The following is a 14,720-nucleotide window of genomic DNA, read 5'->3' as shown; positions in this document are numbered from 1 at the left end:
CCTGTCCCAGAGACTTCCCATACTCTGGAACAAACTACCTATCTATATCAAACAAAGCTCCTCATTAGCACTGTTCAAGAAAAATCTTGATTGGATGGGAGATAGGAAATTCACCCCGGGGATCACTTCTGTGGCTCTGCTCAACAGTGGCACAGGAAAATAATTTTCTTGGGTGGCGAAAGCCAGGGTACCTTTGGCTAGGCTTATATAGGCCCTAGGGCCAATAGCCTAGTTACCTACCTGTGATTGGGGGTTAGATGGGTTTTCATTGGAATTTTGTGTGGGAAGCCGACAGGTATGTTACATACAGGAAGACTCCTTTTCTCTGTCGTATAAAGCAGTATCCATAGTTATATGCAAAGATTTTGAAGACTCAGCATGCAAAGCAAATAGTTGCTGTATTTTATTTAATATAGATTTGTTTTAGAAGTTGTGTGATTTTTGAAAGGTTAGTAGTATCTTTTTTCTGTTGTATCGTTGATTTTGTGATTCCACTATTTTTTTAATTTACCTGTACATTTGTGTCGTAGATGTACATGTTCATACCTGCAGAAATTAATAATATTGTAGAACTCTTTGGTAGTATCCTGGCCATATTTAATTGGGTCACTTATGATAGTACCATAGTCTGTTAGTATGTCATGTACTATATCATAGTTTCCATTAACTTTCTTAATTAAACCAGCTGCATATTTGTGTAGTATAAAATTATATGTATTATAAAATACTGTACTATTTGGCATTATGCTTATTCCTTCAGCATTTTTTATTTTTACACTGGAATCTGATGTGGGTAAGACTTGAATAGAATAAAAGTCTCTCTCAGTCATGTGCATTAAAACTTATTGCCAAGCTTCCACATTCATCATTAATTGGTAGGCATTAATGGCATCCATAACTAAGATTTCCAGGTGTTTTATGCAGGATGGAACCCTAAGGTGTAACTGGATATTTTTGCTAGAATTCAGAATTGTTCTATTTTCAAAAGTAATAAGTTGGAAATTTAAAAAAATATATTGCACAAAGAAAATGCTATTTACATTTTTTCCACTTTACATTTTTTACCTTCTGGTATTGGTTCACAGCAAATGCATTCATTGCCTTGAGATGTCTTTGAGGAGACATAAGTAATTCATGGAAATGAATTGGCACTAGCCTTTGTGTTGCATATTAGTGCTGCATCTGACTGTCTTAACAAGGTAACCTTCAAGATTAAACTTTATTTTTCAGGTCTCACGCAGAATCAACCAAATCCACTTCTTCGGAGACTGACTGCAATGACAATGTGCCTTCTCACAGACATACTGCTGTTCCCACACCCAAACATGCAGTGAATGGGGGTTTCCAGCAGCATGCGGTGTATGACTCTCCACCAACTCGGGCTACCTCCATTTCTGTAAACAGCACCTTTTATCATCTTCCTAGGAGTTATTCGCAGGACATTTCCTCTAAGGCTTCCTCACCTTCCTCACCACTAACTGATAATGAAGGGGAACTATATGTATTTAATACCCTTCCTGGGAAGTCTACATTAGAATCACCTATGAAACAGATGTCTCTTAGTTATGACATTCCCTCAACGCCTGGAGGTTCATATCATACTTCACGGACATCTTCAGAAAATCAACTAGCACTGTCTTACACAAAACCTGAATCACTTCCAGATATCCCTCCACCTCGGCCACCAAAACCCTCTCATGCTCCTGATCGTTCTCCAGTGGAGGCTTATTCTGTTCCTCGTCCTGCTTCAGACACCGACTCCAACTACTGTATTCCCACAGGAGGACTTTTGCCTTCACGCAGTAATACACTTTCCACAGTGGACTCAAGTAGGCTAAAAAAAGGTCTGTTTCACTTGTTTCACATCTACAGTTCCAACAGTGCAAAAACATGTTCTTTGTAGTGAAGCACACCTGTTTTATTTTTGTTTCCTGCATGTATTGAAAGAGTACATAAAGAACTGATGCTGCCATATTCCCTGTTTTTGGTGGTGCTTGCATATGAAAAATTATCTGTAAAGAAAAGCTGTAAGTGTGTTCAAGTAGTTCTCTGCAGAACTTTGTGTGTGTGTGCGCGCGCGTGCGTTGGTGTGCACGAGTCAGTGTGTGTGTGTGTGAAACAGGCATGACTGAAATGGCAAGTCCTGCGCTTAACAAATGCAGAATTTCCAAGAAAGGAAGGCAAACACCAAAGGACATACACAGATTGTAAATAGCAATGTTTTTAGAGAAATGTGCAAAGGCATGTCTTTGTTGAAAAAGTACTAGTGACTGCAACAGATTTTCTGATAGTTCATTGAAAAAAGTGACAGTAGAGATTTTCATGTGTTCATGTGATTTGTATACATCTCAGGACATGCTAAGTAGTGCACTTTGGAACGAGAACTACAGCTCTGAGCTAGTTAGGATCTCCAGCAAGGAGAGTGGTAGGTATGACTTAAACGACTGTCCTTTTTCTCCTGTGGGATCTGTCTTAATAAAATTCTATTTTAGGTTCATCAAAGTATGTTGGTTTAAACCAGTGGGTACCTGTGCATGTTTACCAAAAGTGCATGTCTGTCCAACAGGTGTATACCTGTAGAATGCATGGGTGGTACTAGTTATATCAAAGCTTACTGGTTAATTGCACTGCCCTGGCTATGTCACACATCTTGTGCTGCACTGTCTATATAAGCTGCACTGTGCAACAATGCTGTAAACTAGTGAAGCATGCACCATACTGTGCCCCTCTGGTATGAGGAAAGAAACAGAATACTGACAGAAATTAATATCATTTTAAAAAGTAAGCATCGCTGCTTCACACTTTTTTTTATTGAGAAAGACTTAAACATAGCAAAGGTAGTGGAGAAGTTAAATGGAAGCAGCTTCCATAGTATAACATCATCCTGTTTCCTTTCTTTCTCCCCCCGTAATTTTAAAAAGTACATTAAATAAGTTCATGTACTGTAACACCTGTTTTTGAGTGTATTTATACGTGCATGTGCATTCATAACACACTAACTAAATTAGAGTTCCGTTCTCATTTTTTCCATTGTTTCAGATGGAATTGTGTTGTACCTCAGTACCACAACTATAGTTGGTCATATTGTCTTATAATTTGAAGCCACAGCCATCCCTTCATTAACAATAGCAAACTCTTTTATCTAAAAAAAAACACAGCAGGAGCTTCTTTTCTTCAGAAGTCAAGCCTTTAAATGTACATGTTTTTAAATGTAAATGAGAAAAGGATTGCAATTTACAGCAAAGGTGCTGTTGACACAGTCCCTATATTGAGTTCTATCATTTTGTGGTATAACTGATGGCAGGACATTAAAGAAGTCTGCCTTCTTACTAATGAAGCAGGTTTCTTTATAACATTTTAAGTACATCTCACATATGAACATTTGCTAATGGTGCTGTTCGATAGATTACTGTCCTGCATGTAAATGTGTAGAGCTGTGCAGTATAAATGTGGTAAGAAACTGATGCTGCCAGAAATGTCAATGCCTGCCATGTTACTTCTACCTGGGGCAGTTGAGAAAAAATGTTTGGGAAACGTACATCTGTTTACTGCCTTTTTGTAGGATTGTAGTTTTGCCTTGTCAAGTTTGTAATAAAGAGGTTGTATAAGTGTTTGATTTATCAAGATAGCCAGTTCATCAGAAGCGATTATCATTAGTAGTTCTCAATCTGCTAAACTTCATTTGTGGGCAAGCTTTTTTCTTTTTTTTTTTCCCTTAAGTCTTACCTTAGTGTTCCCATATGTTATATATAGTATTGTGGAATAGCAAGTTATTATGTTGTACGTTTGTGTTCTTTGTTATGGAAGGGGTTTATGAATTGCTTTGTTGGGGGTAGACAAAGCTACTGAAACACAGAGGTGATGTGTAATATCTTTTACTGGACAAGTATAGGTTTTTCAAATACTCAAGCTTTTGAACTAATAGAAGTCCTTCCTCAGGAGTTAAGTTTTTAATGTTAATATCCACTTGTATTTAGAAAGAGAAGTGTATAATTTCTTGCTCATAGGCTAAAAAGAAAAAAATCTTGAAACATGACATAGAACAGACGTGTCCAACCTGCGGCCGTCAGACCTCTTCCATGCGGCCCACGACCTTTAACTGCAGCTTCAGTGTGTGCATGCGCCAAAACACTTTTTTCATTTGTTTTTCATGCCCATGATCTGTAACCGCAATGTTAGTGTGCGCATGCGTCAAAGCACCCTTTCTGTTTTGTTTTTCGTGCTGAAGTAGGATCTGTGTGTTCGTGCTGCTGTGTTATTTTGCACTGAAGAATCTGTGTGTGTGTGTTTGCACTGAAGAGGGATTTGTGTACAGATTTGCTGTCATTGCCTTTGAAAGGGACAGCACCCAATTGTATTAATAGGCAAGTACGGAGTGAGTGACTGAGTGCATGCATGAAAGCAAAATGTGTGTGTGTGTGAAGGAAGGAGAAGAATGTGTGTGTGTGTGTGTGTGTGTGTGTGTGTGTGTGTGTGTGTGTGTGTGTGTGTGTGTGTGTGTGTGTGTGTGTATGTGTGTGTGTGTGCGCACACGCATGAGAGAGGGAGACAGAGAGAGTGTTGTACTGAATTGATGTACCTGTCAACTGTATGGATTTTCAAAGAATGTCTGGTATCTCCTCCAAGCTCACAAAGAGTGGGGAGCAAATGGGTGGTAATCAGCTAACAAGTGTATTTTTTGTCAGAACATCATGTTATAATTCCCTGAAAATTTTGTTAATAAATCAAAGGGATTGACATGTGGATTATTTGGCATGCTTAGTTAAAAGTCCAGTTGCTGCATTCTAAACAGTTTTCATTAATGCTGGTGGTATGACTTTTGCTCAGAGGAATGCAGTGCATCAAAATATATCTATTTTATGATGGTATTGTTTCAGAAATAAAAAACATGCTTATTTTTCTTAAGGAAGTTTTATGTTGGTGGTTTTATGCTTGCTCTTCCTACCAAAATTAGACTGGAGCAGTGACCCACACTACATGAAGATACAATTGTGTACGTGTCTTTGTGTTTGAAATCACCAACAGAAAGTGCATTCTGGAGTGAGAGTTCTGGCATATTTTCCTGTGAAATTTGTTAGAAAATTTCAAGAGAGTCAGAAATTTGGTCCTGTATGACTAGGTACCGCTAATATTACTACATACACATTGGTTACTGTTTTTTTCATATTCATTTAATAATTTTCAGGCGGACAACTAAGTATATCTCTGAACCCTATAATTAGGGTGTCTTCTGAAATCATATCTAAAATAATAGCTGTTCCTCAGACTATATGATTTTTACTGTCTTTTTAAATTATACAATATGGTTATTTTACTTGTTTAGGAAAACATTTACATATTTGAGAATATGCAGCCTGTTTTTCTAGATTCTGTTAGCTCATGCAGTGGGCTGTATAAAGCTAAATATTCTCTTGTTTGTCCTGATAATTTTATAATACCAGGAAGAGTGATGTAGGAATTGACATTTGTTTGCAGTGTCATATCTAGGCTGGTATGGTAATAAGATATTGATAGACTACCTCTGTAAAACATTCAGTTAAAAAATCTTACTAATGACATAAATACCTTGTGTTGCTTTAACATTAGAGCAAAGAACTAACAACGGGACCAGCATTTCAGGCAGCAATCATTCCTTTTATTTAAGTGCAAAAGCACATACAAGAATGAAAAAACAGACCGGTTTCTGCTATAACATTAGTTAACCTTCCTCAGTGTGAATGAAATCAAAAAACAAACACTCTTTATATAGCTTTAACAAGACATGTGACCATTCAAAATTGTTCATTTAAACCAGGTGTGAATAGAGCCCCTAACTTAATTATCCACTTCTTTTCTTTTTTATTTAGTGTATCATGCCAACCAGTTTTATTGTTCCTTGGTCCACTAATTTTGTCAATTATTGTAAAACTGAAAGATGCTTTAACATGTGTTAGGGTATGTTTGTATAGGGCATTCATAGTGGTCTAGAGGTCTGTCCTACGTAAAAAGCAGAACATTGACAACTAAGTAAATAAATAACCCAATCGGTAAATTGGCAAAGAAAGGGATATCAAAAACATGGGATGTATTTTTACTACTGAAAGTCCTAGTTTTGAGACTTTTTGGACAATGAACACAATGTCCACAAGGGTGACAGCCTATTAAAGGTCCACCTGAAAGGGTGGTCTGTACTTGTGTGGTTTCCCTGAGTTGTCCTTTTTTATATTGGCTAAGGATGGATCCCAGTTTCCTCCTTTTCCTGAAAGAGAAATGGCATCTATCACCTAATATTGCACCTAGAGAGGCATCGGCCAGCAATATATTCCAATGATGTTGCACATGTTCCATCAGAGCGCCTGTGTTTCTTCCATAAGTGACCACAAACCTGGGAGGGGACTTACTGTCCTCCTTTTTATGTTTATAGAGGAGAAAACTGTCCAGTGTCATATTATCAACCTTATTCTGGACTTGTAAGACATCACCCATTTTATACCCTCTGTCTTTAAATCTGGATCTCAAGTCATCCCTGTAGTATTTTGCTTGGCTGGCTCAGAACAAATCCATTTAACCCTCATAAACTGTGATTTGGGAATGTTCCTACAGATATGGGGTGGATGATAGCTGGTGGCCTGGAGCAAAGAGTTATATTTGGGGAATTTATGATACACTTCAGTAATTAGTGTTATCAGGAGCCCTTGATACCAACACATCCAAAAATGTAATTTTGTCCCTATGATGGCTCAACGTAAAGTGAATTCCCCATCTGTTCTCATTCAAATAACTCACAAATTCTTTGAGATATTCAACTTCTGATCTCCAGCCCAACCAACAGTCATCTAGATATCTTCTCCAGATATCCATCTCACCCATGAAAATAATATGGGAGTCATCATAAATAAGCTGTTCTTCTATATATGCCATAAACAAATCGGCATATATTGGCGCAAATGATGCCCCCATAGCAGTACCTTGAACTTGTAGGAAACATTTATTTTCCGGTGGTTTATCATATGGAACTACCTAAGAACTTTGCAATTTTTGCCTGAACGCTTGTGACAATGAGTTTAAGCTATTTCATATGTTTGTGACCTAGCAGTTGTATTTCTTATCCTAACATCATATGTACTGGAATGTTTTTGTATGGCACCTTGTTCATACTGGATAGGGCTACTTAATAATTGTTTCTTAGTGCTGCTATATATGTTTACAGTATTGGCCTTATTTGGCATTTATGATTGATGTTAACATCTAATAATGCTATCGGGTTAATAGGTAGAGGTATAGAATTAGGAATAATACTGGGTGACAATATATTTGTTGGACTCTTTAAAAGAACCCTTCACTTTGGGGATATTCCTGTGTACAAGTGGACATGTGGCCACTCTGTTGTGTAATTAGTACAACTCGATTAGTAGGCCCATTGACATATCAAATTTGATAGCCCATTTAAAGTCTGTATTGTTTCATAGGCCGCACTGTTTTGGATTTTTCTATATGCCCCTTTGGATGAATTGATGTCATATATATAAGACGTCTATTTCTTGATGAAATATATTGGTGCTAGGTCATTTTTAGACTATATTTATTGCCTAAGTTTAGATTTAATTTTCAAGTTGGGGAGTTGTGTATATTTTTACCATCAAGTGGTACACATTGGTGTAATTGGTACAGACCTTTGTCCTAATAATAAACTGTAACCATACCTTTTGGACTCAGCACTATGTTTAATTATATATAGGGGCTGATAGTGTCCGGATATTAACATTGTATCTCTTGAAATTCTGAACCTGCGGGATTAATATAAGGACACAGCACTGCTGATTTAATAATAATAGCAGGAACTGTTGTTGCCCAGTTGATAACAAGTATCGAGTGGAATTTGAATTCTTTTCCCGTTTGGCTCTGGGATTTTGAAGTGATAAAGGAGTGTCTTTTTTGAACCAAATGGGTTGACTTGACCAGGCACAGAAATTACGTAGGTTTTGAATTTTTATTTATATGCTAGTGTACCACATGATGGATATTTCCAACCTGTTACGGGGGCTTGCCTCGGACAGAGATAATTTGGCCATCTTTGGTTTAGACAGTTCCAATGGGCAAATGAATAGCACCAATATAGTAACCAATGATGAAGGATGTGAAAAATATTTTTTGGAACTTACAAGGCATATGCGACAGCTCAGAAACAATGTCTGGCACTATAGGTTGTTTCGGGCTTATTTGATTAAAGGAATCACACCCAGGGGTTTGCATGTACGCTTACAACCACTGGTTAGTAATCCTGATGAGATCCTTCTAAAAACATGGGGCGAAGCTCAACAACAAGCCTCTCTCAGGTTTGTCGAAATTTTGGCCGAACATCATAACAGAACTATTGACACTGAAATAGAGATCATAACTACTTTATGTGATGATGTTAAAAAATATGAGGAATCACCCATTTATAAGTCCTGCTTGAAGAAACTTAGTCATGAACTCACTATTCTGGAAGAGCAGCTTAGGGATAGGAAGAAGAGGAAATTCCTGAGGGATCAATCTGACTATGATAGGGGTGACCCCTTTAATATGGGTAAAGATAAGCATGTTAATTTTGTTCAATCTAGGAAAAATCCACCCAAGAGAAAGTGGCCAAGATCCATCTTAAAAAAGGGATCTATGTCCAGTATAGACACCTCGGGTGAGGAATCCTCTGGCTTGGAGAGGGAAATTGTGAGTACCACTGGTTCACCGGCACAGAAAAAGAGGAACTCCAATGGCCCTTTGGGTTTAGACCCAGGAGGGGGGGGGGGCAGGAAACATCGGAGCCGTAACCAACATGGAGAAACTAATACAAATGTTTGCCAAGAAATAAATAATGTTTTTAACATCTCATCTTATAACCTCTCTCCTGCTGAAATTGGTATTCTAAATAAAAGGTTATCTTTTATACCACTATTCTTTGTCTCTGAGGATGCTTTTGTTAATGATGTTTTAACATTTTGCAGAAACCTTAATCTCAAAATATTTTTTCAGGACAGAGAATCAGATATGTCGGATGATTTCAGATACCACAAATCTGGGTTTATGCCACCTATGAACCACAATGTACTTGTGTTTCAGAATATGATTCTTAAAGATTTACATTTTCTCTCTAGTGAGTTCACACCCAAGCCAAATAATATTTCTAAGACTGAAACAGATTGCATTTCAAAACTAGCTAACAATCATGACTTGGTCATCCTAGGAGCTGATAAGGGTGGGGCTGTGGTGGTCCAGGATTGGACACGGTATGATGAAGAGGCTATGAGACAACTTTCAGATGCCCGCTGTTATACATACATGCACATTGATCCCACCTTGGATTTAAAAAAACAGATTGATGAGCTTCTTGAGTTAGCCATGGAGGAAGGCATCATTACTAAACTACCAAACAACACTTAACTATTTCTGATCCCAGTCGACAATACATTTACTTTCTGCCTAAAATCCATAAAGATCCATTTAATCCACCAGGAAGACACATTGTTTCTGGGAGGGGCTCATTGACGGAACCCCTATCACATTTCCGTACAAAATACCGTAAACCATTATTGAAATGGGTACGGGCTAGAATCAGGGATACCACCGAGTTTCTTCAAGTGATTTCAGAAACACAACTTGAGCCTGATTGGTTATTATGTACATTGGATGTGACAACCCTCTATACCAACATCCCTCATTGGGCTGGTATAGATGCCCTTGAATTTTGGCTATACAGATCAGGGCTTTACCCAGCCCCCCCCGGTTTCAGTACATTCTTGCTGGTCCTTGCGGAACATGTATTAACTAAGAACATTATTTTTTATCAAAATAAATGTTTCTTACAAGTTCAAGGTACTGCTATGGGGGCATCATTTGCACCAATATATGCCGATTTGTTTATGGCATATATAGAAGAACAGCTTATTTATGATGACTACCATAATCTTTTCATGGGTGAGATGGATATCTGGGGAAGATATCTGGATGACTGTTGGTTGGTCTTGAGAGCAAACATTGAATATCTCAAAGAATTTGTGAGTTGTTTGAATGAGAACAAATGGGGAATTCACTTTACGTTGAGCCATCATAGGGACAAAATTACATTTTTGGATGTGTTGGTATCAAGGGCTCCTGATAACACTAATTACTGAAGTGCATCGTAAATTCCCCGAATATAACTCTTTGCTCCAGGCCACCAGCTATCATCCACCCCATATTTGTAGGAACATTCCCAATTCCCAAATCACAGTTTATAAGGGTTAAACGGATTTGATCTGAGCCAGCCAAGCAAAAATACTATAGGGACGACTTGAGATCCAGATTTAAGGACAGAGGGTATAAAATGGGTGATGTTTTACAAGCCCAGAATAAGGTTGATAATATGAAATTATGAATGCCCTATACAAACATACCCTAACACATGTTAAAGCATCTTTCAGTTTTACAATAATTGACAAAATTAGTGGTCCGCGGTGGTGGTGCTGCGGTAGCATTGTCGCCTCAAAGTAAGACGCTGTCCGGTTCGATTCTCAGCTAGAGCGTCTTCTGCGTGGAGATGTGCGTGAATGGGCATACTTTCGTTGAAGGTTGTGCATCAGGGCTGGTAACTCGGCACGTAAAAATCAACTACCAATCATTAGTGGACCGGAGTTCCGCTGTGGGACCCCTAACCGGGAAAAGCCAAAAGAGACAGACAAACAAAAGTGGACCAAGGAACAATAAAACTGGTTGGCATGATATACTAAATAAAAAAGAAAAGAAGTGGATAATTAAGTTAGGGGCTCTATTCACACCTGGTTTAAATGAACAATTTTGAATGGTCACATGTCTTGTTAAAGCTATATAAAGAGTGTTTGTTTTTTATTTCATTCACACTGAGGAAGGCTAACTAATGTTATAGCCGAAACCAGTCTGTTTTTTCACTCTTGTATGTACTTTGCACTTAAATAAAAGGAATGATTGCTGCCTGAAATGCTGGTCCCATTGTTAGTTCTTTGCTCTTCGTGGTTTTTGGGACCTGGCAGTAGCCATACGTGCAGGGTTTCTTTACAGTTGGCTTTAGCATTAGGCCTAAAAAGAAGATGCATTTCTGTACACAAGTGAATGTTTGTTTGCGTCTTTCGGCTTTTCCCGGTTAGGGGTCGCCACAGCGGAACTCCGATCCGCTAATGATTGGTAGTTGATTTTTATGTGCCGAGTTACCAGCCCTGATGCACAACCTTCAACGAAGGTACGCCCATTCACGCATGTCTGCACGCAGAAGATGCTCTAGATGAGAATCGAATCGGACAGCATCTTACTGTGAGGCGACAACGCTACCGCAGCTTCTGTACACAAGTGAATACTGTAGTATAAAATTGTCATTTAATTTTGTTTTATATTTAAAATTCAAGATGCACTTTTCCTTTGCCTTTGGAACTGAGAGCACAGACTATGAGTTTTTTTATAGGGAGTTATTCCAGTACCATGCCTTGAAAATGTCCTGGGACTATAGCCAACTTTTTGGAAATATAGCCATTTATGTACAGGAAGTAGCAATGGCCAAACAGAAAGAGTTAGTATTTGGAGGTTTAAAGATAATTGATTCCACATCATATTTTTGTGATAATGGCACTGATACCCTTTAGTTTGCTCAGACAAATAAATACCAATGCAGATCTCTTGAGTTTTACTGATCACTCTGGTATTCATACTATCTAACAAATCTGCATCTTAGAGCAGACATCATGATTGCAAAGAATGGCAATATGAAAAATCTTTGTTATATCTAGATACTTTTTGGGCATTTACTGCTGACTTTAGATCCCCAGCATTTCCCATACCTCTAACATAATTAATGATTCCCACATTGTTGGAAGCTTACCTTGGAATTGTCCCCTCCGCAATAAGTGTGTCCCTCCAAATGATAAGGTTTCTTAGCCCAAGGGCCTAGTAACATCCAAGTTCAAGCAGTGGACAGGGCGTGCACAGGTGCAATAATTGTCCAGCTGAGTTTTTTTCTTTATGTCCCTACTCACCCCGGTATACTTGTATGCTATACATAACATGGTGGTTGCACAGGGATGCCATGGGGGGGCTACCTCCTCATATAATGATATGCCTTGTATTATGCCCAGCCATGTAGCAACTTGATTGATGACTGTTATAGCTATAGCATCACCGCCAGGTCTTTGTGTCCTGCGTGTGCCGTTGAACATGTTCTCACATTCTGCTCCCTGCTCCCTCCTCCCTCCAAAAAGTGAAAATCCTTTTACCACATCATTGGCTCCTCCAGCACCTGGGCTGATGATCTACCTAGGCTGTCTGTGTTTCAGTCAGAGCTTCTTCCCTATGTGCCATAAAACTGACACCATACCCATATACTTGATATTTATCATCAGATTCTTTTTCATCTACTTGTAAAAGCTTTTTTTTTTTATTTTTATTGTAAACTAATTCTCTTTTAAGCTTTTTTGGCAAGCATTCCTGAGAAGGCAATGTGTAACTGCAGTCTTACGGTATTAATGGACTTCTTTAGTAAAAGGAAATAGATAAGACTGCCAAAAGGTGTTTTTCCTCCATATGGTGATAGTATGTATACTTGTATAGTTGTAGAGATCTTTAGTCACATTGGGCCAGACTGCATCTTGAACCCATACGAGAATCAGAATTTTAAGACAAATATTAGGCATTTATTACATTTATTCATTGTTCGAATGCACCTACAGTACAGCCAGCAGGTCTACTTTGGTTGCCCGTGGCAGCGAAAGAGTTAACTATATGATATGTTTTATATGCGGCCCCAAGGCAATTTCTTTTCACTCAATGTGTCCCCGATAAACCAAAAGGTTGGACACCCCTGACATAGAATGTATGGAATCTCTGTGCAGGTAGCATTCTCCACAGGCTGTGATTTAACAAACTGAATGAGAAAGGAAAAATTGCATACATGTTAGTCTAAGGTTCTGACAGATACATATGAAGAACTGTAGTACTAAACAGTGCTGTGTTAATCTGTTAACATTTTGTGAATATTAAGGACTTCCTAACTATTGAGTTCTGGCTACTAGCCTTCAGACTGAAATGTTAACTTATATGTTAAAAATGCTCTTATGTCATCATAAGTGGAGGAACTGTCCCCTTTTTTCTAAGTTATAACTTTAGGGTTGACAATACTAAAAGGAAGAATAGCACCATAAGAAATATTTCATTATCTTTATTTTTAATGACTTCACTTTTTTTACTGTGTAGATCTGTATGACTTGTTTTTGCTTACTCAACTTAAATTATTTTGTATTCCTAAGAAATAAATATTTTCTTACTTAGCATTTAATTCCTTGTAGCTTAGAAATTAACATAATAAAAACATTTTCAGTTGTAGAATTGATTGATGGATAGACTGAATTGTTTTTGATAACTGGAGTAGTAGACTGATCAACACGGACCCTTTTCAGCCACACAGGAGAATGAACAGTAAATGTAGCATTACTAGAGTTTCATGAAGTTGCTGAACATAAAGAAGAAATGTTTGTACATGCATATAACAATAAGTAATTAGCCATATTTGGCATGCAGTTGTTTGGTTGCTTGATTTCTCACTGTAGATTTATCCCAAAAAGCATAAACAGATACTCTTAAGTTTGTTTTTAGCCAAGCTGTAAAGAGAGACCCAAAATGTTTACACTTAAGTGTAGACCACAGTGAAAAAAAAGAAAATAAATGACTCTTCTTATTGTCATACTTAAAATATTTAGTTTTTAATGAAGTGTTACAGTTCCAAACCACTTAACTAGTTCACATTTCATGTTTTGACTATGGGTGGGAAACAGCATGTTGTAGATATTCACAAGTCACACTCTTTAAAATGTCCTTCCTTGTCACTGTTGAGTATCCATTACATTAGGAATCCCCTGCCAAGGGCTGCCTGATGTCTAGCCAGTATACCAAAGCCTTTAGGTTGCTTTAAGGTATGCCGTAGGTCACATGTTTGCTCCTTGTATAGCATAGGGCATAAAAGTGACATCCAACATATGCACCATCCTTAGAACTTCTTTCCTGCCAGTCCAAATGCCATTGCTTTATTGTCGGTCTGAACGCCTGTTCCATTGCTGGTTCACCAAGCCATTGCAGATAAGTGCCCTGTTGGGGTTCTTTTTTACTTATCCTTTTTTATTGCTACTTGTGCGGTTTCATGTCATCCAGGAAGGGTAAATGCCAGTGTGGGAGACAGAGTCCTCATAAAGGGTCGCCGCAAGCAGTGTCTTTTCCGTAGGTGCCTCTCGGTACCATATGTCCTGTTCCATTTGTCAGGCTTTTGTACCTAAAACCCTTCAGAGTAGACTGTCTTCTTTGGTGCTGTCTTGAAAGTCAAGATCTTAACCTTCTTACGGAAAGTACAGTGGAGGAGGACATCCCACTGCGAGGGACATCCATCAGTGAAGAAGGCAGCAGAGAAGCCTAGGCCAGAATCTTCTACTATTCAGCCTCTGCTGGACATCTCTCCTGAGGTGAGTGAATGCCCGGAGATTCACCCTGCTTTGCTGTTGGAGGCCGATGGGGATCAGACTTTAAGCACATCCAAGAAGGCATTGCAGACATCTGTTTCAGATGTTCAGGGGAAACCACGGCTGATGAACTCCAAGAGGCCTATGGATGTTCCTCAAATTTTAGTCAGAGAAAGAAGTCCATACTACCATCATTGAATGCCATCCTGGGTCAGAGCCTTCCAAATTTTATAAGGCAGACGTCCCACTGAAGAAAAA

At 38.4% G+C, this 14,720-nt stretch overlaps 1 protein-coding gene across 5 annotated transcripts in view; it reads left to right on the top strand.

Annotated features, from left to right (window-relative positions):
* GAB1 (GRB2 associated binding protein 1) overlaps positions 1–14,720 on the top strand; it is a 1,599,067-nt gene that overhangs the window by 1,316,119 nt on the left and 268,228 nt on the right. For all 5 annotated transcript variants that reach the window (XM_044062261.1, XM_044062260.1, XM_044062262.1 and 2 more), the window contains one exon: positions 1,231–1,844. In XM_044062261.1, the coding sequence (XP_043918196.1) occupies positions 1,231–1,844 (614 nt within the window). The remainder of the gene's footprint in view (positions 1–1,230; positions 1,845–14,720) is intronic.

The sequence above is a fragment of the Protopterus annectens genome, chromosome 2.part1, assembly GCF_019279795.1.
Source record: "Protopterus annectens isolate FY-2018-M chromosome 2.part1, PAN1.0, whole genome shotgun sequence".
NCBI classification, from domain to species: domain Eukaryota; kingdom Metazoa; phylum Chordata; order Ceratodontiformes; family Protopteridae; genus Protopterus; species Protopterus annectens.
The sequence above is the reverse complement of the archived record's forward strand: the minus strand, read 5'-3'. Positions and strand labels throughout refer to the sequence as shown.